The sequence below is a fragment of the Humulus lupulus genome, chromosome 3, assembly GCF_963169125.1.
Source record: "Humulus lupulus chromosome 3, drHumLupu1.1, whole genome shotgun sequence".
NCBI lineage: Eukaryota > Viridiplantae > Streptophyta > Magnoliopsida > Rosales > Cannabaceae > Humulus > Humulus lupulus.
The window spans coordinates 198,680,326-198,696,463 of record NC_084795.1 but is presented as its reverse complement, the minus strand read 5'-3'; the positions used below and the strand labels follow the sequence as shown (position 1 = coordinate 198,696,463).

Sequence of the window (16,138 nt, the reverse complement as noted above, 5' to 3'; positions counted from 1 at the left end):
TGGCGCTCAGCTCAGTCCCGGACACACACCTGAGGTAAGGCATGGATAATCCCCGGGGATAGAGTTTTCCGTCCATCATGACATATCGGTGGACTTGGTATTGGAGTTTCCTGGCTGCGGTTCTGTCTGCTGGAACCTCCCCGGCTATCAGATAGCGGATAAGCGGTCCCATCCAAGACGTGGAGTGATCGACGGTGTGGACCGCGGGGGCCCTGATGCTTGGGATGGGGAGATGGTTGACGGGGACCAGTCCGGCCAGCTCTGCCTCGGCGTCAGTGGCCAGTTTCACAAGTGTATTCGCGAAGACATTTTGCTCTCGGGCGGATGGAGTGCTTGGTGAATGCCCGTAGCATTTCTCTCGTCTGGGTCACATAGGCCACCATTCTCTCTCCTTTAGTTTGATATTCCCCCGAGATTTGCCTGACAACTAGCTGGGAATCGCTGTAGATTTCCAGGTTCGCTGCCCCTACCTCCCGGCTAGGACAGCTTCATGCATTGCTTCGTTATTCGACGCCTTAAACTGGAAATGGAGAGCATTTTGTAACTGGTGCCCCTGTGGTGATACTAAAATGATTCCGGCCCCGGCCCCGGCCCCGGCCCCGTTCTCATTCGAGGCTCCGTCCACGAAGGCCTTCCATACGGGTGCCGCGGGGGCCTTGGGAACACTGTCTTCCTGAGATATCCCGAAACACTCGACGATGAAATCAGCCAGGGCTTGCCCCTTGATAGACACCCTAGGGACGTAGGATATATCGAACTGACATAGCTCCATGGCCCACTTCAGGAGTCTTCCCGATGACTCGGGCTTCTGTAACACTTGCCGCAGAGGATGGTTGGTCAGGACCTTTACGGCGTGGGCTTGAAAATAAGGTCGAAGCTTTCGGGACGCCATCAGCAGGTAGAATGTCAGCTTTTCGATCAATGGGTACTGAGACTCAGCGTCCAGCAATCGCTTGCTTACATAGTATACCGGGAGCTGTGCCCTTTCTTCCTCTTATACCAACGCGGCGCTGATCGCGTGCTCGGTCACGGCTAGGTATAGATACAGAGGCTCCCATTCTACCGGTTTCGCCAGGATTGGGGCTTGGGCCAAGTGTTCTTTCAGCTTACGAAAGGCCTCTTCACATTCGGCTGACCATTCAAAACGCTGGCTTCCCTGGAGGACGTTGAAGAATGGGATGCACTTGTCCGTGGCTTTGGAAGCGAAGTAGCTCAATGCGGCTATTCGCCCCGTTAGGCTTTGTACATCATTATGCTTCCGGGGAGAGGCCATATCGATCAACGCCTTGATCTTATCTGGATTGGCTTCTATTCCCCGGAAACTCACTATGAAGCCCAGGAACTTCCCGGAGGCCTCGCCAAAAGTGCACTTTTTGGGATTCAGCTTCATCCCGTACTTCCGGATGACTGCGAAGGCCTCCGCCAGGTCATCCGAATGGCTCCGGGACGTCTTGGACTTGACCAGCATGTCATCGATGTATACCTCCATGTTTCGCCCTAACTGGGCCCAGAACATTCGATTGACGAGCCTTTGGTAAGTTGCTCCGGCATTCTTCAGTCCGAAGGGCATGACTATGTAGCAGTAAATTCCCTTGTCGGTTTGGAAGCTGGTGTGCTCCTGATCTGCCACATGCATAGATATCTGAATGTAGCCGGAGTAAGCGTCCATGAAGCTCAAGATCTCGTACCCGGACGTAGCATCCACCATTTGGTCGATCCGGGGTAGTGGGAAATAGTCCTTTGGACAGGATTTGTTGAGGTCCGTGAAGTCGATGCACGTTCTCCACGTCCTGTTCGGTTTCGGCACCAAGACGGGATTGGCTAGCCACACGGGGTACACAGCCTCGCGTATGAAGTTGATGGAAGACAGCTTCTCAACCTCCAGCTTAAGGGTCTCGGCCCTCTACGCCCCCAAAGGCCTACGTTTCTAGCGGACTGGGGTCGCATTTGGGTCAATACTTAACGTGTGGCAAATGATATTGCGGTCGATCCCAGTCATGTCTGAGTGAGACCAGGGCAGGATATCCTGGTTTCCATTAACTTGGGCGATGATGGCGGCCCGAACGTCTGCCGGCAGACTTTTTCCGACTTGGATGATCCGGGTCGGATCGGTGTCGCTGATGCACACCTCTTCTATCTCGTCCATTGGTTCCAGGACGCGGTCGTCCCCTATTCGCGGGTCCAGGTCATCTTCTTCCCGGACCATCCTCTCAGCAGGTGGGGGAGGGGGGGGGGGGGAATTGGATCGACGAAGTCCTCAACGGGTTCTTCCCGGATCACGTATATGGGCTGGGGCGACACATGGTAGCACTTCCGGGCGCTTTTTTGGTCTCCCCGGACAGTTCCTACCCCTCCGTTGTTGCATGGGAACTTCATGCAAAGATGACAGATGGAGGTGATGGCTCCAAACTCGACCAATGCGGGCCAGCCAAAGATGACGTTGTAAGCGGTGGGGCAGTCCACTACTACAAAGGTACAGAACTTGAACGAGTGCTGCAATTCACTCCTCAGCGTAACAGGCAGCTGGATCTTTCCCATGGGGAGAAGTGCATCTCCGTTGAAGCCGTAAATCTGGGTCGGGCACGATGCCAGATCCGCTTCAGTCAAGCCAATGGCGGTGAAAGCGGGCTTGAACAACAGGTTGACGGAGCTCCCGTCATCCACCAACACGCGGGACACCAACTTGTTGGCGATTTGAGCATCTATGACCAGCGGGTCATGGTGCGGAAACTGGACACTGCGGGCATCGTCCTCAGTGAAGGTGATGGGGAGGTTCATCAATTTAGGGCGCTGAGCCGGGGCCTAGACGAGGGCGCATACCTCCTGATCGTGGTCTAGCTCGCTTAGGTAGCGTTTTTGGTCGTTCCGGGATGATCCTCCCAGGTGAGGTCCGCCCGAGATGGTGGCCACATGTCTGTCAACTTGAGGGGGTGCCACCTCGGAGGGGTAAGGCATTCCAGGGCCGGGAACCTACGAGACGAGGGACCCCTGAAGGGCCTGCGCCGTGGGGCGCAGGCCCCTGTGCATACCTTCCCTAAGGGGGGTATGCCCGGGGCGTTCTCGGGACCGCGGGTTGTCCAGGGCTTGCTGATAGGCCCGGGACTCCCACGGGCATCCTAACCCACTGGTGGAGGTGCCCCAGCTTGATGAGATTTTCGATCTCATCCTTGAGCTGCAGGCATTCTTCGGTGGTGTGGCCCACATCCTTATGATAGGCACACCTTTTGCTGGTGTCCCTCGGATTCCTTCCCCCTTTGAACATGGGGCTAGGCTTCCGGTAGTGAACCGCCCTTTCTGTGGCTAGGTAGATGTTCTCTCTGGTGTCCACCAGATTGGTGTATTCTGAATATTGGGGCTCGTAGCCCCTCTTTCCCTTCTTGGCCGGCTCGGGCTGGTTCTGGCCTTTGCTAGATCGCTTCCCCTGGGAGGGGTTCACGCTCGCCTCAGTCACTCCTGCCTGTGACTGCTGGGCCCCGACGGGGGCGATGCTGTGTCCTGCCGGCGCGACGCCATAACCAGAGAAGTGGGTGGATTAGGCCTGGGCATACCCTGAAGTGGCAGGGCCATACACCGTAGGAGTGTAGCTGACCCCAGGCGCGACGGCCGGTCCCAGGGCAATGGGGGGCGCGGTATAGGACTGTGCCAGGAAGTGTCCCCCATATCCCGGGAATGCCTGGGGGACGGGCTGCGGAGCTGGAGGCCACCCGAAAGCCTGGATCTGAGCTTCCTCCCAGTTGATGAATCCTTGGGCCCTCCTGATGAACTCTTCCAGGGTAGCGACCTTGCTACGCTGCATGTCATCCCAAAGGGGGGACCCAGCCCGGATTCCGGACTGCAATGCCACCAGGCGCTGTCCTTCGTCCACTTTCGTCTTGGAGGCTTCTTTAGTGAAGCGCTGGATGTAGGCCCTCAATGTCTCCGTGGGGAGTTGCTTGATATTTGCGAGGGCGCTGATCTGCATATCCATCCTCATGGCGGCCACGAACTGCTTGCGAAACGCTGACTGCAGCCCGGACCAGGATTGGATGGATCCCGGCTTAAGTCTCTTCCACCACTCTTCGGCAGGATCGCCCAAAGTGATCGAGAAGCAGAGGCACTTGCCGTCGTCACTGACATGGGCCACTTTCATGAGCCGGTTGTATCGGGACAGATGGTCCCTGGGGTCGGTGTTTCCAGTATAGGCGGTGAGGCTTGGCATCTTGAACCCCTTGGGGAGTATGGCATCCAGGATGTGCCTTGCGCAGGGCTCTTTATCCTCTTCATCGAAGTCAGTGTCCGCACTTTCTTGCTTGCGGACCAAACAGTCCGTGACCTTTTTTAAAGCGCCCAGCTACTCCATGAGCTGCCTGGCCGTGCCATCTTCTAGGGGGATTCTTTCGTTCCTCCTGTCGTTGATGTTGTTTCTGAGGTCGCCACCTCGGGGGAGGATCTTTTCCTTGCGGGCCCGCTCATTCCGAGCGTTCAGTCCGTCGCGTAAGTCTATCCGGGACGTATCGTCCCCTGAACTAAGGGCATGACGTTCCTCATGGCGAGGCCATTCCCGACGGTTCTTGTTAACTGAGGCACTCGGGTGCAAAGATCTTTCACGCCCGTCTCGCACTGGGGCATGTCGGGGCTGCGCATTTCGCGGCCGCGTCCCCTGCGGATCAATCGGGTGGCCTCGTCCTGGGACGGGGCGCACCTTTTCTTTCCTAGGGAGCGGCCGAGAACGGGCCCCAGAATTTGCGACGAGGGTGGTCTTTTCTCGGGTCTTTCCGCCGACATCTGTTTGCTCCCTATCCGGATTTCCTGGAGCTGGCTCAGGAAATGGTTCCGGGGGAGGTGCCGGGCTTGCTCCTTCGGGGACCCCGGCTCGCGCCTGTGGAGCGGGCTGCTGCGCCCCTGGAAGTGGGACAGTTGTGTGATTGGCTGTCGGACCCTGCGCGACTATGAATGCCTACAGGGCCTGAAGGGACTCGTGCATCCGCCGATGCGCCTCCGCTTGCTCAGCGATCTTGGCCTCCTGGTTCAGGACTTGCTGCCTCAGCCTGGTCACCTCCAGCTCCTGTTGGTTGGGCTCTTCTTCAGGGACCTCGGGATCCGCAGCTTCGTCGTGGTACTCATCTTCCTCTTCGTAATATTCCTCATTCTCTTCTTCGTTCTCTGTCCCACCTTCGTAGTCTTGTGACTCCTCATGGTGAGACGTTTGAGGAGGCGTGCCCTCAGGCGGATCCTGAGGGGGATGCTGCGAAGGTCGCGGGTCTTCGTTTCCTTGTTCAGGATTGTTAGGGTTGAAAGTGGTGTGTCGTGTGTTCACCATTGTTGTAAAGGCTTTATGTTAGCACTAGCTTTCTTCAGCTCTCAATGAAAGCACCAAACTGTTTACCGAGATTTTCGGAAACTATACTAATGAATATTAGCTAAGACTACTGATATGGAATTTAAAGGATCAACACAGGATTTTTTACGTGGTTGGGGCGTTAATTAGCCTTAGTCCACGAGTCAGTTGTATTAGAGCTTGGAAAGCCTTTTACAATGGAGTTTCTCTCTATATTTTGACAGGGTAACTGTATATGAGTCGAAGAGAGAGACTTTTTCCAGTGTTCTACTGCCCGTATTTATAGGCTCATGAGAACACTGGTTCTGGGCTGGGTCTGGCCCGGGCCCATCAGAGATATGGATACTCTTGGCCTCTCTGGTGGAAGCCCAACACAAAAGATAAAACATACACAAAATCCAGACCAGTTAAGGCCCAATAAGGTGGCCCAAGAACTATATTTCGCCCGACAAAACGGTGCTTTTGGTTTGGACACTTCAAGTTACGAGGCAGATTCAGGGGACAAGACCAGTCAGAGTACTTGGCAATGCAGATCTGAAACAACGGCGTGCAATCCCGAGGTGGCCTTTTCCGCAGGTGAAAAGTAGGGACAACATCCATGCGGAGTGGGGCGGCTTCAGGGTCCTGGACACTTTTCCCACCAACCGGGGACGACGTGATACGGGTTCGTTTACCTTTGTCCCTCTTCATTTACCACAGGCCCGGACCGTTACCAGGCTCCGGGACCAGGCACGTATACCGCGGGGGGTCCGAGCTGCCTGCATGTCTCCCGGATGACTATCTCGGATAACCATACCGGACCCCCGTCTGGCCCAGAATTGCACTAGGCTCGTGCCCCCTTGGATATTCCCGTACCAAGAGGCCTTGGGCCGGGCCCACATTTTGAATGCCCTAACCATGGGCCTGGACGGTCGTTCTGGGGCCACGCAGGAAATGGGGATAACACATATATAGTGTGATTGTGCATACCGATTCTCCTTAACTTAAAAAAAAAAATTCCAGTCGCACCACTGGTTGATTGGTACTATCGCGACCTACTCTTGAAGGTGGTCATTTTGATATGTGGGAAACATAAGTTTTTTTACCGTCACAGGAGAAGATGACTGGAATCAAAAGCATCCATTTAGTTTCTTTTATAGTTTGTTAACAAAAAAGTAACCAAATTTTAAACTTAAACAAAATTCAATATACCAACCAATTTCATGGGTCACTATAAAATATTTGTTATTTTATATTTAAAAGTTACCATATAGTAATTTAAATAAATCTATTTTATAGAGCAATTTCGAGAGGTTTCTAACAAAACTTATAAGGAAACCAAATGGTATCTAAAACATCATAGAATCACTTACATTACCAACAAAAATAATTATTCTACTTTTTCTAATAAGCTATATGGGATGTTCTTATACTTTATTGTAACTCATTAGTTTCTTAAATAGATTTGAAGGTAGTGTAAAATTTGCTACAAAATAATAGTAACGTAAATGCATCTTAAATAACAATACAACATAATATAACCTAAAAATGTAACCATTGTTTTAAAGGTAACCAATCTAGATAGGTAACCAAAATTTATATGAGATAATATTATTTTAAAGTGAAGGTTTTTAGTCCATAAAAAAAACTTTTATTGAAAAATAACCAATTGGTACTTATTCGCATTATAAGCAACCAAAAGATTTTTTTTTTTTTAAACCTGAAAATTTCAGGAAGCCAGATTTTCCCACTTTTTTTTTCTTATTTCAGTAAGTGATGACATGACAACGGTATTTGTGTAAATAGATTTGATGGGAGTATTTTTGTAAATAATTTTGATTCTATGTATATAAATGTAAAACAATCGTTAAATTTTTTGTATTAAAATTACAAATTAATTTCAATTTAAGATCTTTTTATATTGATTCGTTTATGCAAAATGATCAACTCATTAAAAGATTAGTTGATAACTATTCTTTCTTTTTCTGTAACGCACGTTGCTATGAAGTTATGATAAAATAAAAATACATGAAAATAACCCCCTTTCTAAAACTATATCCTTTTTTTTTAGAATAAAGTTCTGCTATTACTAATGAGTAAACTCAGTTACAATAACAGAAGATATGGGTGGAGGAGAAACATCCAACCAAAAACAACCCCTATCCATTGTAAGAGCATAATGATGAGGCCATGAGCAGCCTTATTGCTCATGAGCAGCCTTTTTAGTTGTTCTATAGACACGAGTAACATTACCTCTTGGAAAGTTGGATAGAAGAGAGGAAATATCATGGATAATATCATGAAAAGTTGAAGCAGATGCCTGCATAGACTTTAAGACTTGTGGTATCATCATAGCATCCACCTCAAGTGAGGAACAAGCCCTTGATTCAGCAACCAGTTGAGAGAATGCAGTAAAGCCAACGCCTCAATCTCATAAGGTTTGTAAGAACCGGCAATTTTTTTTGACAAAGCAGCTATTACAACACCTGTTGAATCTCGCATAACAGCCCCTATTCCCATATAACAATTTTTGGAATCTAAAGCTGCATCAGAGTTCAATTTATAAGTACCCGTTGCTGGAGGAGTCCAAATTCTTGCAGCTGTGGACACTGGTATGGATTGACGTGATTTTGTAGAAGAACTCTTTGCTTGTGCATACGACAAGAGATATGATGAGGCAAACTCCACAAAAACAGAAGCAGGTTTGGGCCGATGGTGATGTAACTCAGCATTCCTTTCAGACCATATACTCCACATATGGCATAATATGTATTCAAATTCAGTTTTGGAGAACATATGAGAAAGCTAAAAAATATGATCACTACAATTATTGAAAGAGTTGCCAGTAGTGAATTGAGAAAAACCAGCCTTAGTCCATACAGCTTTAGCCCTGTTGCAGCGAAATAGAGCATATGCCCAACTGATTCCCAACCATGATGACAAAGAGAGCATGTGGCATCAGAAATTGTTTTCCTTCTCTGAAGCTTAAGAGCCATTGGCAAAGCATTTTGTATCATTCTCCATGAAAGAAAATTCACCTTAGAAGGAAGATAAAGCCCAAAACTTTTTCCACCAATCTGATAGGGAGTTAGAAGTGGTGGTAGAATCCTATGATGATAACAATCACCCCAGTTTATAACCAGATTTAACACTGTGCAGTCCATTTGTATTGAGAACTTAACATAAATATGGGAATCTTAACTAAACTTTAAATATATATAGACAAAAAAATAATTAAGCCAAATATGGTAATACACGGTTAATACAAAAATATAAATATAGAATTCCCATAAACTAACCAACCAAATTCCCATAATTTTCGATCAAGAAAAAGATTTCGCCCACTGCCAATCAAGAAATTTTTTGTCCGTGTACAGCAATTCATCGACCATTTTTTCCGATCATAGCTTCATATTCATAACCCAACATGACTTTCTCAGGTGGGAAAACTTGTTCTGTGGACTTAGCAGTGTCGTGATTATCAATGAATGTCACTGCATTTTCCGGCATTATTCCGATCAAACCCGGAGGCTTCCCGTTTGAATCTTTCAACCGCGACAGCTCCCCTGCAGTACTGCTCCACACAACACTCCCCTCGTCGTGAAATCAAATGCCTTGCGAATACAGAGACGAAGAAGAATATAAGGAAGGATCCTATAAAGGAAATAAGAGGCGGTGGTGGTCTGATGAGTCGCCGGGGATGGAGGAAGGTCCTGGAATTTTGGGAAATAAGAGGCGGTGGTGGTCTGATGAGTCGCCGGGGATGGAGGAAGGTCCTGGAATTCTGGAGGAAGCAATTGATTCTTTATGGATTCTAAAGGTTTAAAATTGTGCTCTTCATTCTTTTCTATGGGTTTATAGATTTTAAATACCTTATTTGGAGTTGGGTTTGTTGCATTTTTGGGTTTTGAGCTGAATTATGCTGATTCTTACTGATATTTGAGTCTGATAATACTTGAATTGAAATATGGGTCTTTTGTGATCTTGGATGAAGAAAATTTTCTATTTCTGTTTTTATTGGAATTTGTTTGATGTTTGCTAAGAGCTCTAGTAACCTTGCTTTAATAACACAGGCTATTTATGCTGTCCTAATGGTCAATACAGGGTAATCTTTGGTTGGTTTCACTTTTTTCTGTTTGACATTTCTTATGTATCTTCCAACTTTGGCTAATTCAGCCAAGTGTAATTATCTGGTCCAATCAGAGTCTAACTGAGGATTTTTGGCTGCATAATCTAGGCCTAGTTTCTTTTCATTAAAAGATATGACATACCATTTCATGCCATTGCTTTATTGTGGGATTTGAGGATATGAACATTTAGATTGAATGAGCATCACCAAATGGTTTTAGTGTTTTGTTATGAAATACCCAACAACTTATTTAACTAGGAAACAGTCTTTAGTATGAACTGCATACTTCCTTTAAACTTACTAAGTATTTGAAGTTTCTTATTTGTCAGATTTTCATTTGCTAAATTCTTTAGATGGATTTACTGTCTAAGATTAAGTGTAAAACTTATGTTGCTTTCTGGGTCACTGCAGGTTTTCAAGTCTAATGGTCTTGCTTCTCGACTGTTCTGTGGTTTATGACTATGTCTGCTATGCTTTTTATTCCTTTGTCTCTAAAAGCTCTTAAAAAAACAATTAAACATGTAACCAGTTTAAAAAAATATAAACATGAAAAATTGACAAGTACTTTACATTTATAAAACTACTTATATGTATTTAACTTTGTATGGTTGAAATATACATATAAAAAAAAAACAATTCATTCACTAAGGAAACCAGTTACAAACTCATTAAGCAAAATATTCCACTGTTATCTGCAAAGTAACCAGGTACAAATGTAACCAGGTACACATATAACCAGGTACACATGTAACCAGGTACAAAAAAAAATAAAACAGTTTAACAACAAAAAAAACACAACAATAACAATAAAACAAACACAAAACAGAATTGAACATTATGCAAATTAACTACAAATCTACAAGAAACCAGATACACAACCATAAAAAAATAAAACAAACAGAATACACATGTAACCAGGTGCACATGTAACCAGGAACACACGTAACCAGGTACAAAAAAAAAAAAAACAGTTTAACAACAAAAAAAAACACAACAACAATTCACATAAATGCAAAAGCCATCACTATAATTATAATCAACTTAAAGTAGTGATAGTTACAAGAATCGATACCAAAGTGGTTGATCCCTATTTTTTGTCATTTTCTTCCTAACAACTAAGGTTGACCAAAGTGGTCAATATCTAGTATATAATCTGCCAATATAAGAGAACTTGATCAAAATCAAACGAGGCTGCTCCTGTACCAAGCTCATTCATGGCCAAATATGATAGAGGAGCTGAGCTTAAAGCTTTCCACGAAACTAAAGCTGGTGTCAAAGGACTTGTCGATGCTGGCATCACTGAGATTCCACGTATTTTTCATCATCCTTGGTCTGATGATCATTACACCAAGAACAGTAGTTCAGTTTCAGGAGAAACTACTGTACCGATCAGTATTCCAGTTATAGACCTTGAAGGTCTTGACAAAGACGATGTTCGACGAAAGAAGATTGTTGAGAAGATAGGAAAAGCTTCAGAGAGTAGTGGCTTCTTCCAAATTATCAACCATGGAATCCCTGAAAGTGTTTTGGAGGAGATGAAAGAAGGTGTTCGACGATTTTTCGACCAAGAAACTGAGGTGAAGAAAGAGCTTTATACTCGAGACTACTCGAATCCACAAAAATTTCAACAACAAAAAAATAATAATAAAAAAAAAATACTTAAAATGACTGAAAAACCCTCACAAAAATTCACATAAATGCATAATAAACAACTACTGAATTAAAATTTTCTTACAAAAATGTTTACCAAAATAATAATAATAATAATAAAAATAAAAAAAATACAGAAATTCCCTCACAAAAATGCCCATATAAAATAAATAAACTTATACAAAAAAATATGAGATACAGAAGCAATATTTTGATATATATGGGAAAACAAAACCCATAAAAAAGGAAAACAACAAAAAAAACCATAAAAAATGCACACACAAAAAAAAGCAATATATATCAAATTTTATTAAATTTTCCCATATTCCATGTAAATTCCTCATTTGTATTTGTAGTGTGACGCCAAATTAATTAATCGGGTCCGTCACGAAATTATATTCTTTAAACATTAATCCCTTAACCGGCTTATGTACCAGCTAACTTTTTCTTCTTCTTTTTTACTAACAATTTAATATACTTATTACTTTAAAAAAACAATTTAATTTACTTATAATTTAATTTTTTTAGGAATTATGTAACATTTAAATTATATCAAGAGGTTGAAGAAAAATAAAAACTGGAACAAGAAAGAAATCGCGTTAAGGAACTAAAAATATAACTTCTTTTTTTCAATAACCTGGAAAGTGGTAAGATATTCAACATTTGAGACTGTAATGGAGGAATGGTAAAGCTTTGTTAGCCCCAACACAATGCCCATTCAAATGTTACAAATCCCCAAATAACACCAAACCATTGTCACACTCACATATTTTGAATATTGCTTTTCAAATATGACCAAATTTACAAGTATGATTTTACAAACACCCACATAATAACACAACCCAAATTTCCCAGTTAACATCTTAATCAAAACATCACAGTTTGGACACTTTGATAAACTCTGCACACTTTACTTCATGTTAGCTATGGCTTTCTACAAACCTGCAGTTGAAACACACATTCTGTCTTATTGAGCAGTGGAGAAAAATACAATACACCAAACCCTAAAACTTAATGTGTATTTACTAGTAAAATTTTTTAATTGTACTAGTTCATAATACAAACACTATAGCATTAGTACGTACTCTTGAAATGGATGATATATAACCACACTCAATGTCTCAATCTTAGGTATTTGATATTGAGTTTTGCACATAAACCAAGTTACAAGACTCAGCAAGTACCTACTGTGATCTCAAAAAAAAAACAGAAACTACTCGTTAAGAATAATGTCAATGGAAAGAAGAATCAGAGTGGCAGATTATTGAAACTAATAATTTGAGTTGTCACGCTAATGGTGTCCTCCTTTTAACTGGAACTTTTGAGCTTTGCAGCTCAGGGATCCCCAGCATTGGTTTGAATGCAAATGCTAAAAAATACCCTCTTGCAGTAGAGCCACAACGCAGAATTTTCTTAAAAAATTAACTCCTACTATAGAGATTAGTAATATGGTATGCAGAAAGAATATAACATACCTAATTGAGAAATTAATGACTAGACAAAGCAAAACATCAAAGAGAATATCGGTGGTGAAAAATCATGTCTTGAACTGTAAATCAGAAAATTATGTGAATAAAATTTCCCAAGACAACTTCAAAGAGCACTAATATGTCAGCATTCAATATAGTTAAGGCCTTGGTCGGACACAAGATATTTTGTGACTCCTCTCATGTTTTGACAAGCTCCCATAGGAATCTGATAATGAATCATTTACAAGCAAATTGATTTCAGCTCACAAATTTTTTATCAGTCACTGATTGAAAAGACCATAAAGGTTCGCATCACTCAACTTCTTTTCGAATAGTAACCATAAGAAGTTTAATGCTCTAACGGATGTAGCTGCTATTCTATAGCATGCACAACAGCTGGAGGCATTTCATCCACGGTAGAAGGTTTCTTATCTTCATCGGGAGTCTTCTTGTTGGGGTTAGTCATTGAACAGGTTTCAGGAACTTATGGCTTCTGATACCAATTGATCCACAATGCCCAAATAAGAAGAGAGCAGGGAAACGAAAAATGACTGAACTGAGGCTGAAATCTTATTACTTTAACCAAGAAATAATATCCCTTTACAATAATAGTCTTCCCTTTACATAGAATTTTAAAACAAATAGGCTAAACAATCAAATAACAGTAAACTTACGGAGACTTAAAGGACTAAAACTAATTACATCACTTTATTATCCTTCTACTGTTTTTGAAGGGTTAGGATTTCACTACATTACAGAGTTGAGACTTTTTTCAACCAAGAAGCACAAACCTGAGGCCAGAATGAAATATCTTATCTTTTATAGGATCATTGGAGTCTCCATGCCTCTAAATCCTCACCAGAAATTGTTCTTCTTGCTCTCTTTCCCCTCCTTTTATTCTTAATATACTTAAGGACTTTATTTGTCAAGAAAACTACAAATGAAACAGCATATATATTCCGAAATCCAACCCCTGGCTCTTTAAAATTAAGTTTTAGGTATTTCTTAGTTCCACCTAGTCTTTTTTTTTTCTCTCAAAATACTTACTATTACAACCAATTTACTTGGGCTTTCTGAAAGTTCTACAACTAGCATTTTATAAGCCTGACTTCCAAGTTCCAACCAGATAATAGACCTAACTTGGATGCCAGTCAACTCATCAACCAAGAAAATAAGTGATAAGATCATGACGATACTAATTATATAAACCAAATAAAGGAATTGCAGCTTAAATAAAAAGCCAAGAACCTTGAAAATAAGTCAACACCTAGTATTATATGAAAGCTCCAACATAAAACAAAATCAATTCCACTAAGGTTGCAAAGTTTATTTTGAAAATAAGATCAGTTTAAAGTCCATTCTAGTTATAATTTTCATCTAAACAAAGTCCAAACATTCTTTTATACAGCAAAAAAAAAAAAAAAAAACCATACATGTCAAGATTACAATTTTGTTCTATTTCAACTATCTACAAATGATATTCATCAATAAATATGAATATATTAATATTTCTATACAACAGGAAAAGAATTAGCATTCAGCATTACAATCTGGTAGATAAATTACACAAAACATTTGGTAATCACTGAACAAAGATCAAATAATAAAAATAAGTGGCAGCTACGAACAAACATTTTCTATTATCTTTTTGTTCTACAGAAAAGTAACTCTCAGTCCAGAAAAGCTTTACATCTTTACAGAAAGCAGGACCAACTAATGCATAAATTAATTATACACACTCAAATCATCACATCGCAAACATTTTCCACAAACCCATCACAGCAAATAACCATAATAAACATTCATATAATCGGATCTTAGTTATACTTAAAAGGGTTGTTGCTAAAATTCCAATAAAAAATAGAAAAATTAGATTGTGAAGAGACGAACCAGAGAGTTTGGGGTAGGTGAATATTGGAATATTAGTATTATATAATCTTCAGCCAACATGAAAAGGACCAATATCACCAGTTCGAAAAGAGGTAGCGATCTCATCAGCTACGATGAGGCAGGAAGAAACCCACCCACTAAGAGCTATCCAAACCATTTTCGCCATCCAAAGAGTCATTCCCCATGGCATACCCATATTCCTCCTCAACCCAACAAAACAGAAAATCTTTTAGGATTTTCAAAGGGAACCCATTCGAGATCTGCACCCACCTCTTTTATTATTATTATTATTACTTTTTTAACAAACAAAAAAAAATATATATATTTATATAAGAAGAAGAAGCAGAAAGATTCATGATGGAGATGGAGTGAAAGAAAAAACAAAGTGGAATTGATGATTGGTTTTGGTTTTTAGCCAGAGACTTTGTAAAGAAGTTAATGATTTGTCTAATAGTTAATTAACGAAAATTCTATAACAAGATTATTGGACAATTGGGTTTTCACTCTCAGACTACCGATAGAACTCTCAGTATTTCTCGACTCATAAATAATTTTTAACGCGATTTTTTTTATAATTGTGTATATTGTAGCTATTTAGAGCATCCTGCAAATTTTCAAAAAAATTTGCATAGTTTACAGTACCGAAAACTAGATTCAAACATATTTTCCACGCGCATAAAAAAAATTAGTCACGAGTGCAACATGTTTGAACTTAGTTTTTGGTACTCTAAACTATTCGGAATTTTCTGAAAATTTGCAAATGCTCTAAATAGCTACAATATACATAGTCATACAAAAAAATCATACCAAAAATTATTCACGGTTATAAATACTGAGATCCCTACCAATAAGCTTAAAGTGAAGACTACACACGAATTCCCCCAAGATTATTAGTCCCCTAATTATATTATTATAATTGTAATTCCTTTCTAGCGTTTTACCGTTTACAGTTGTAAATATATATTTATAATTCAGCCACAATATTCCAATTTCCAAACCATCCCACTTCCTCGTACATAATGTCGGAATACTATATACACTTTTTTTTTTAACTAGACAGAGAAAGAGTGTCCAATCCAACCTCGTCACAAATACATTCTTTCCTATTGCACCTCATTTAATTTAATTAACTATAAATAAAATTATATAACAACTTTAAAATAAAAGGACTTTTTTATTTATATGGTTATTGGAAATTTTTTATTCAAAATTATGATAAATAGAAGATATATTTAAATACACGGTTTACATAAAATTTTAAGCTTTTTACAAAAATACGTTTATGCTCTAAGAATTGGTCTGAAGAAAAATTATAGAGTTACCATCTTCTCCAAATGCAACGACAGCCATTCTCAGAGAAGTTGAACTTCATGAAGCAACCAGAAAACGATCCAACATCTGATGCTAAATGTGTGAGATTCTCTGCAACCATTCAATGGGTTATCTCCAATTTAATATTATTTCAAAAAAAATTTATCAAACAAAACCATTAAAATTAAAAAACCAAACCAAACCATAAATAAATTGTTTGGTGCAGTTTGGTTTGGTTTTAACTATATAACCAAATTATTAAAATTAAATTTTTTTTATTATAAAATAATTATCTAAATAATTGTATTTAAATAATAAATGTTGACGCGGTTCTTCGACAACAGATAATTAATAGAATAAGGAGTGAGATTAGTGCTAAATAATGAACCATAA

The 16,138-nt window shown here is 41.2% G+C and overlaps 3 protein-coding genes across 8 annotated transcripts; 1 reads left to right on the top strand and 2 right to left on the bottom strand.

The window, feature by feature from the left end:
- Positions 1-7,645: 7,645 nt before the first annotated feature.
- Positions 7,646-8,806, bottom strand: LOC133825304 (uncharacterized). The gene is made up of 3 exons (XM_062258266.1): positions 8,686-8,806; positions 8,161-8,447; positions 7,646-8,101 (listed from the first exon to the last, which is right to left on the bottom strand). The coding sequence occupies exons 1-3, from the start codon at positions 8,804-8,806 to the stop codon at positions 7,646-7,648; spliced, it is 864 nt and encodes a 287-aa protein (XP_062114250.1).
- Positions 8,807-10,609: 1,803 nt separating this feature from the next.
- LOC133823348 (1-aminocyclopropane-1-carboxylate oxidase homolog) lies at positions 10,610-11,559 on the top strand. Its single transcript, XM_062256033.1, has one exon. The coding sequence runs from the start codon at positions 10,640-10,642 to the stop codon at positions 11,120-11,122; it is 483 nt and encodes a 160-aa protein (XP_062112017.1). The 5' UTR covers positions 10,610-10,639; the 3' UTR covers positions 11,123-11,559.
- A 115-nt stretch (positions 11,560-11,674) lies between these two features.
- LOC133823350 (uncharacterized) lies at positions 11,675-14,812 on the bottom strand. Of its 6 annotated transcripts, none has more exons than XR_009888260.1 (3): positions 14,435-14,812; positions 12,161-12,269; positions 11,675-12,017 (listed from the first exon to the last, which is right to left on the bottom strand). XR_009888260.1 is itself a non-coding variant. In XM_062256034.1 (2 exons), exon 1 carries the CDS (start codon positions 14,628-14,630, stop codon positions 14,484-14,486), a length of 147 nt encoding a protein of 48 aa, XP_062112018.1. In that variant the 5' UTR covers positions 14,631-14,804; the 3' UTR covers positions 11,675-12,017; positions 14,435-14,483. The 6 variants fall into 6 exon arrangements, 3 of the variants coding, with proteins under 3 accessions (XP_062112018.1, XP_062112020.1, XP_062112019.1); XR_009888259.1 differs by having other exon boundaries at positions 12,161-12,259; XR_009888258.1 differs by having other exon boundaries at positions 12,161-12,262; positions 14,435-14,808.
- Between the last annotated feature and the right edge of the window lie 1,326 nt (positions 14,813-16,138).